This window comes from Populus nigra, chromosome 12, assembly GCF_951802175.1.
Source record: "Populus nigra chromosome 12, ddPopNigr1.1, whole genome shotgun sequence".
Classification (NCBI taxonomy): domain Eukaryota; kingdom Viridiplantae; phylum Streptophyta; class Magnoliopsida; order Malpighiales; family Salicaceae; genus Populus; species Populus nigra.
In genome coordinates this window covers 12,251,625-12,260,974 of record NC_084863.1, presented here as the reverse complement: position 1 = coordinate 12,260,974, position 9,350 = coordinate 12,251,625, and the positions used below count along the sequence as shown (strand labels likewise).

The 9,350-nt window shown below is 30.0% G+C and overlaps 1 protein-coding gene across 1 annotated transcript; it reads left to right on the top strand.

Annotated features, from left to right (window-relative positions):
* Positions 1-1,500: 1,500 nt before the first annotated feature.
* Positions 1,501-2,930, top strand: LOC133669440 (uncharacterized). Its single transcript, XM_062089581.1, has 2 exons — positions 1,501-2,280; positions 2,534-2,930. The coding sequence occupies exon 1, from the start codon at positions 1,602-1,604 to the stop codon at positions 2,205-2,207; it is 606 nt and encodes a 201-aa protein (XP_061945565.1). The 5' UTR covers positions 1,501-1,601; the 3' UTR covers positions 2,208-2,280; positions 2,534-2,930.
* The last annotated feature ends 6,420 nt before the right edge of the window (positions 2,931-9,350 follow it).

The following is a 9,350-nucleotide window of genomic DNA, read 5'->3' as shown; positions in this document are numbered from 1 at the left end:
CCTTTTGTTACCTTAATTAAGATAATATGTAACATGATCAAAGCATAACATTTTCTATATAAAATAAATTAATGATCTCAAGTCTAAGGATCACTTACACAATTGTCATGTGAACTTTTCCATAAACATATATGATCTCTCTATATGAAATTCTTATGCGGGTCAGCTCAGTGTACATGTGTTATAACAAGCACTTACATATTAGTTTTAGGTATCTTTTGTACCTCAGCTTATGAGAACAATTGTTTCATTTTATAAAAAAAAGAACATAATATGTATTAGTCTCTACGATTCTAATAAATATCTATTATTTAAGAGAGCATTGACCATGAACATTATAGGAACAATGTTTTGATACATTAGGAATCCTATAATTATAACAACTTTATAATTTTCTTTGTAAAATCATTTTATCTCATGAACTTTATCTTTACTTTAGATTCATTAATCAAATATTAGATTCATTAATTTAATATTATATAAATATTAAAGATAAATTAAGTCTTTATGAATAATAAATATATATTTACATGAATATAATAATATCACTTGTAACCAACCGATTAACTACAAAACATATTAAACTAACAAACAGAAATCAAATTAATCAGATTGGCCAATTACAAATATACTAAACATTCCTCCAAACTAGAATTATAAGTTCTCCAAAAAAAAAAAAAGGGATAATGATTAGGTTTTTTAAAGTTGATCTTCACTTCAAAATAAAGAGTGACATGCTACATGTATATCAACAAGTTACAACTATTTTTTTAAAAAATAATCTCAATCTAAATATTTAATCTATTGAATAAAATGTCATTAATAACTTTATATTTATTAACTCTCAAATAATTTTGACATATATTTAAACCTCTAAGAAATCAAGCTATTATATTCTAAGAGTGGTGTCAACAGAACAGGGGAAATAAACTACTTGCTTCACGCTTTCCACAATCACTGTCTTCATTCTAGCTAGATTTACATTTACAAGCAATATATTATATATAACTTCCAGGATCCAAAATGATGTTAATGGATAGCAACACTTTTCTATACAAATCTGGAGGAAGGATCCGTCTGAATAAGACATAACCATTGCTTGCAACACGGGCCTCGTTACCATTGGGATTCTTCTTTTTCTTGATAATATACCGCATTATTTTAAGAACTCTCCGTGATTTTATTTATTTATTTATTTGATAGGGCAGTGCAAGTAAGTGTATATATATATGGCCCCTTCCAAAGAATAAATAAATAAAATAAAATAGCAAGAAAAGTAGAGAAAAAGGAGAAGAAATGGAAGAGACTGCATTGTGATACCATCACCAGATGTAGTTTCCCATTTTGTCCCTTGTCCTTTTCTTTCCCTACCATTTGACATCAATGTTGTAGGGTCGTTTTTTGTTTATGAATTGTATTATCTCCAAATATTTTATGTTTAAAAAATAATGGCATTAAACAACAAATTGCAAGACTTCTCCCTTTCCCTCTTTGTATATATAAAATGCGGGTGGCAAAATTGATTAAGAAAAAAATAATAGAAGTTGAAGAGTAGCTAACAACACAAAGCGTGTCTCTTCTTTCCTTCTTTCTCTGAAGCTATGGGTTCCTCAGCAACTCTTAGTGACCGTGCCCAAAATGTCCCAAAAGAATGCGACACCTCATTTCCGGCCACCAAAACTGCTTCTTCTCGCCGAACCGCTTCCTTTTCCTCCTCCTCATCACTCTCGTCATGCTCATCTTTGCGTTTTCTTGATGATTCGCCCCTTAGTCCGGCCACCCCGCTTCAATTTTCCGGTGTTCCATTTTCTTGGGAACATTTGCCTGGGATTCCTAAGAAGCAAAGTCACAAGAAAAAGGACTCTATATTAAAGGCCCTCCCATTGCCTCCTCCTGCCGCCCCTGCATCCATCTCCAGAAGAATCAATTCCGAGGAAATTGGAATCCGAAAGAAACACAATAATGAAAGTTTTCGAAGGGATCCCTTTTTTGCTGCGTTAGTTCAGTGTTCAAAGGATGATGATGATGATTATCAAGGCAGTTACTTCTGGGGTGGTGCTAAGGTATCGAGGAGCATTAGTGACAGGTTTGGTTTTGTAAGCCTCTACACTTCCTGTAAAAAAACTAGTGATGTTTCTGACTCAATAGTATATCTTCCAAGATCAAGCAGGACATCATATGATCTAATTAGTCGCCGTTCTCGCTGAATTTGTATGATCATTCTCCATGATCATGATGATGTTCTTCTGGACTATGTGTTCATGTTCTTATAAGATTAAGGTACTACTGAATTTACATTTGCTTTGCTTTGCTTTCTTGGTCATGTGAGGGCTAGTAGTGTATGTTCTGTCCCAAAAAACATCAGTTATTGTAATATGTTAATATAACTTGCAAGAATATGAATGGACCGGTAGCTTGCTTTGTTTTGTTTAATGGATGGTTTGAAATGTCTTTTAACTTATGCTCTGTGATGTTACCAAGATATAATTGCATTATACATATCATCTTTGCTGTATTTCATGTGATGACTAAGAGGGCATGGAGTGAAGCTTACATTATACCATGTGAGGGCAGACAATGGACCACGGAAGGAGAGGGACGACTTCATTATTAATGTGACTTTCTTTGAAGGGATTTCTATTATTTTCTAGCTTTATTTGACATATTATTGGTATCTTGGTGTGCATTGGGATGGGTCCAGTGGGAGCCTGTGAAGCTACCTTGGCTCGTATTTTCACAAGATTTGTACTCTAGTGTTCTAGAACCAGATTCCTAAAACTCATTTTGATGCTCGTTGGCCGTAAAAGCACTTCTATGGAAAATACTATTTGCTTTGGTTTTGTAAATTATGGATGTATATGATTCATTGGTGATTGTAAAAATACTAAAATATGGACTGAGGAGCCTTCTATAAGTCCAGAAAGTTAAAAGCTTGTCTCATTTGATCATGACCTAGCTTAAAGCACTTTGGGTCAAATGTTTTAACTCCTTCGTCTGCAAATTATTCTCCAGATCCAATCCATGGTCAAATGTAGAAAATTATCTCACAAAGATGGCCATGGAGCCAGTTTGATGGTGCTGAAATAGTGATTATGTTTTTAAAATATTTTTGATGTAGAAAAATATATCAAAATAATATATTTTTTTTTAATTTATATTTTACAGTAGTATATTAAAACGATTTAAAAATATAAAAAAAATTAATTTAAAGCAAATAAAAAAACACTTGTGAAATACAAAAATAAACAAGCTTTTAATGATTTGCACCATGTACATTTTGTAGTTTTTAAGTGCTTAGCATGCAGTTCCATGTATTTCAAATTTATATGTACAACTTATTTGAGAGTATGGTAGTGTTTTTTTTCAACAAAACACATTAAAATAATAATTTTTATTTTTTAATAATTATTTTTTACATTAACATATCAAAACAAAAAAAAAATTAATTAAAAGAGTCAAATTTTTAGATAATGTGGTTGAGTTCCCGAACTAGCTCATAGTTTTAACAACTTTGGATTTGAAGTCAACACCATGGTGGGAGAGGAATTTTTAATTAAGAACATTGTATTGAGGCAGTCTCTTGGGACCCAAAACTAATCGCCTAAAGATTTTTTCCGAACCACCATGATTCCAGTTGATTTTCCGTCATCAAATTTCAAACCAACCATTTAATTTTAGACCCATTTTCCCCTCAATGGTTTCTTTTTTAAAGAGATACGAAAATCAAATGGCTTGATGTTCCCAGCTATCCTCATATTTAATTGTCATGAACATCAAGCATCATGAACACCATTTTAGTAAGGCATTTTAGATACAATATCGACAAATTTGTAGTGTTTTCTTAATATGGAGGGGTCTTGTATATGTTAGTATCTTTGATTTTTAATTTTTATGACAACTTGTGATATTGAAATCTACCCTATTATTAAACGCATTACTGAAAAATCCATCCCAAAATATTGGCTTAGAAGAGAAGATGATTTCTATCGCTTTCTAGCTTGCTGTAGTCTTCCTTGAGTAGGCTCCATCATCCACAATCTTTTTCTCCGAGCTGTCTAAATTACTTCGAATATTTCCAAGTTGTCTTGGTGTCTGTATACATATGTTCAGGGTCTCTGTCTCAGAAACAAAGTTCAGTAGAAGTATGCCCTGAGAGTGATGATTGAAGGGGCGATATGATGAATAATTGGTCCAAGAGGGAGACTATGCATGGCCCATATTCTCATTGTTTACACTGTTCAACTGAGTGGAACAACTGAGTGGAAAAACTAGATATCCTAAACCATAATTAAAGAGGGCAAGGAAAATTAAGTCAAAAGTAGTGCTCCATGGCTGGCCGGATTGACCTCTACAAGAAAGAAGAGGCAATTAAGGGCGTGCTGCTGGTCTTTGTAAAGACAAATCGAGTAAAAACATGCACGAGGCTATAATGTTAAATAAAAACGAATCCAATATGAAAGTATTTTATTAAATACATGAAGTTTACGCAATATTATTATATATTTTGGTATTTCCAAATTTATGTCGCCTAAATTTACGAAGCACATCATGTCAAAATAGAAAAATAAACGTCATCTAATTGGCTGGTTGCAACCTGCTACTAGTGAATTATTAGAGGGTGAGCCATGCCCATGCTCCTTGCACTCTTTCGTTGAGACAGAACCGTACCAGGTTTCTAACTCTTTGTTCCCTCCTATGATACTAAATAAAACAATAAGAAATATGAACCGAATCTATAAATATTTCTTAGGAGGCAATATATATATATATATATATATATATATATATATATATATATATATATATAATAGGACATTGTTGTACGGACATGCTGCCTGTACTTCGTGTTTCTTTCTTGTCCACTCTCCAACTTATTTCATTTCTAAATTCTTAAAAATATATATATATTTGGTGTTCAACAATAATGATTTTTGTTGAGCAAAGTTTAGAGAGAGATGGAGACTTTATTGAATGGCCATTCACTTGCCGGTCATTTTCTGCTTTCTTTCAATAAATAATTATGCTCTAAGAAATTATAAGGACCTTTCATGACGTAACCCAACCCAGTTGCATATATAGACCCTCTGCGCGCAATATATAGCTAGTAATAGCAATGGATCCAATTTCTTCTCCTAAAAGATTGATTTTGGGTTCATTTCTCTATTTTACAGCATGGAAAAGAAAATAATTTTTAATTTTTAATTTAATTCCATTTCTTTGCAGGTTGATCTTGGATATGAACTCCTACTTAACCTATTCCCTCCATAATTAGATGCTCTCCACGATCAAGATCGTGCTTCTTACCTGATATCTCGTGTGGAAGGTGATCACTCAGTGGATAATGCATATAATTAATTAAATAATAACAGAGGAAGATTCACACTAAATATCTTGAATAAGAAATACGGGTAGTGTATCCCAGTGAGAAACATTATCATGTTGTTTGTCATAATGAGTTCTCTTTTTTCATCATGAACATAAAAGAGCTGCACTTAACACGATATATATATTTGAAGACCAGCAGCAGCTGAGCAATAAGCCGTCCATGCCACCACCGACGGTTCGCTAAACATGCATAAATGTGGAGAGGAACTGTGGGATATCATGATCGATAGCTTGGGGACCCCATGGCATAATGAAACATTTTGAACACGGTTGCTTGAGAAGAAAGATTGCGTTTGAATTGGGAATTGAAGCATGCATTCACTCTTCATCAAGAGTCCAACATGGTCCTGGCTAGCTAAATGTGCGTGGATCTTTTTATAAGTGAGAACAAGCATGGGTAAAATTAAAAATGAAGCGAAAGAGATAGATCAAAGGGTAATAATTAAAATGTTTAGGACCTAATTAAATAAATCCAAACTATAGGAATAAAATTAATTTTACTTATAAAGAAATTTAGGAGGTCGATGTGGCTTTTCATGAGTGCCAGTGCTTCTATCTAAAACACAACTAAAAAGCTAGACATTTAGGCTCAATAAACCATATTAATTAAGTTCTTGACTGTTGTCACAAGGGACATGGATGCAATCTATATGTAAAAACGATAAAAATAAAAAAAAAGAAGTCGCCATATCTAATAAATTTATAGTAATTTAGAATCCTAATCAGTCTTCAAAGGTGTTAGATAAAATCCTAAAGTATATAGGAGAATCTTTTATATAAAAAAATTATGTTAAACTAGTTTATTAGAATCCTTGTTTAATTAGATAATTATATTCCTAGTTATATTAGGATAGTTAGAGGAGAAATTTCCCTATAAATATAAGGCTAATGCATTCAAAATTTAATTGAGTTGATAGGAAGTGTATGCTAATAAGTGTGTTGAGAAAAGAAAATGTATGTTAAAAGTTGAATTTCAATCAATAAATCTTGAGACGTGTAAATACTTGGATTTGTTTTGTTTTTGACAAATGTCATAATTTCGTACATAACTAAGAATAATTGTTAGATAAAATCGTATTTAATATAGGAATACTTTAAAAAAAAAAGATATGTTTTTTTGTCTTTTTTTTTTCGTGAACACATTTTCTCTCTACTTTTTAAAATCCTCCAAAAATTATCTCTCTCGATTCTTTATTTTTTTTTCTCTCTAATTTTTTTCTCTTCTTTTTTAATTTTAGTATTTTTTTAATTCTTTTTGAAAATACATTTGAAAACGGGATCAAATATGGGTTACGAAAATCATGAAGAATATGGAAGTGGAAATACGATTGATGACTTGATTAGATTTTCAGTGCAAATTGACATGGTGAATGCTTCATCTAATTATATATGATGCATTGGGAAGAGGGTGTGTTTGGAAGTTCGGAATTTGACCATAAATAAACACTTCGGGTTGGACTTTTCTGAAAAGTAAATGCAGGTAAAGATTTATTTATTTTTTTCCTAGCTTGGAAGCTACTCTTTCAGAACTTAAATTATATAATGCTGCATGATCGTCTTCTGACATGATCGTCTTCTGACCAGGTTGGACCTCTCTGTTAGTCACTTATTGAAGGAATATTTTAAAGATTTTAAAGAAGGAATAATGAAAAATTTGGAAGTCTCTATTGATGATAACAGTAGAATTCTAAGGTAATTTTTAAAGTAAAAAAATAAAGTAAGTGTTAGCATTATTAATGTATTTTATGGTACCATTAAATTCTTTATTTGAGGATTTAAAAATGATGTTTGTGCTTGCTAAAATTAATTAAAAAATATATAAATTGATAAATTATAAAACAAATCGTTGAAGCTAGTTAAATATTAAAGAAAGAAGTTGATGTTTCTTATAAGAACCAAAAGATAATGCATGTACAAATATTTGATTTCTTGTCGTGAGACACTCTTCAAGTTTCTTTTATAAATTTATATGGCGATTAAAATAGATGTTTATAAAAAAGTGAATGATTTAATGTTTATAGAAAAATATAATTTTTAGTCTAAATTCTCTTTTTTTATTGATGTATTTGTTTTTTATAAAAAAAACATTTTTTTTATCAGCAATCTGATTTACTGAATAGAAATTAAAGACATTTGAAATAAATATTCATTTTTTTCTTATGAATTAAAATAATTAATCAGAACTCATTTTCCTTATTCATTCATTCCTTTTTTATTTTTTTTTTATAAAAACATGTTTTTTTTAATTAAAGGTATTGTTTTTTTAATAAAAACTTATTGTAATCTTTAGACTAAGTTTTAATAAAAATTATAAATTAATAATTTTGTTGTGAATGTATTAAAGATATAAAAATAATAAACATGAGAAAAAGTTTGTAAGAATTTATAATAAAAAACTAACAATTTTATATAAAAAAATTATATTAAATTAGTTTATTAGAATTCTTGATTATTTAGATAATTATATTCCTAGTTATATTAGGATAGTTAGAGGAGAAATCTCCCTCAGGGTCAATGCATTCGAAATTTAATTGAGTTGATAAGAAGTGTATGCTAATAAGTGTATGTGTTGAGAAAAGAAAATGTATGTTAAATGTTGAATTTCAATCAATAAATCTTGAGAGGTCTAAATACTTGGATTTGTTTTGTTTCTGACAAATGTCACAATTTCGTTCATAACTAAGAATAATTATTAGATAAAATCGTAGTTAATATAGGAATATTTAAAAAAAGAAAGATACGTTTTTTTGTCTCTCTTTTTTCATGAACACATTTTCTCTCTACTTTTTAAAATCCTCCAAAAATTATCTCTCTTGATTCTTTTTTTCTTTTTTCTCTCTCTAATTTTTTTCTCCTCTTTTTTAATTTTAGTATTTTTTTTATTCTTTTTGAAAATACATGTGAAAACGGGATAAAAAATGGGTTAAGAAAATCATGAAGAATATGGAAGTGGAAACATGATTGATGACTTGATTAGATTTTCAGTGCAAATTAATATGGCTAATGCTTCGTCTAATTATATATGATGTCTTGGGAAGAGGGTGTGTTTGGAAGTTCGGAATTTCTTCGGGTTGGACTTTTCTGAAAAGAAAATGCAGTTATATATATATATATATATATATATATATATATATATATATATATATATATATATATATATTTCTAGCTTGGAAGCTACTCTTTCAGAACTTAAATTATTTAATGCTCTGCATGATCGTCTTCTGACATGGTAGGCTCGACCAGTTTTTGTTTTTGTTTTTTTTTGCCCTCTCTGTTAGACACTTATCGAAGGAATATTTTAAAGAAGGAATAATGAATATACAAATCCGCTAAACGAGTGTCTACTGATGATTGGGAAGCCTCGTTCAATTGATTTTACTATAATTTTAAAATTCTGCCAGATCAATTGGTCAATTCGGGACTGGAATTGAACCAAGTTTAAAAAAACAAAAAAAAAACAAGATTTGATTATAAATTTGATTGCAATTCGTTAATTTTATTTTTTTTACTAAAATAATATTATTTTGATTTTTTAAAAAAAAAATTGACTCGGTCAAAACCTGATGACCCGATCAAAATTCGGAATCCAAGCCTTAAACCAGTTTAGGTCTAAAATCTATGAATTTTATGCATTTTGGTTAAATATGAGTAAGCTTAAGAAAATAATTGCTTGAATAAAAAGTAAGATTATCTGAAAAACAGAAGCCTAATTCACCCTGTTTGCTTGCTTTCAGGAATTAGAGTATATATAGATCAAAGCTTCTCAATTGCCAACTAATTTTTCTTCATTAATTATAATAATATACTCGACCACATCTCTTAACAATATTTGGGAGATTTTATGTGGACCAATATATCTATTCTTTTGTTGAAAGGTTTAGGTTAAAATTAAGTTTTGCTTCAAGCAATATAAAATAAACTAGCTAGTAAATTCACACTATCATACAAGTAGAATTCTAAGTTAA

What these genes read in the sequence shown, in the direction of transcription:
- LOC133669440 (XM_062089581.1), top strand. Translation starts at nt 1,602, where the DNA reads ATGGGTTCCTCAGCAACTCTTAGTGACCGTGCCCAAAATGTCCCAAAA.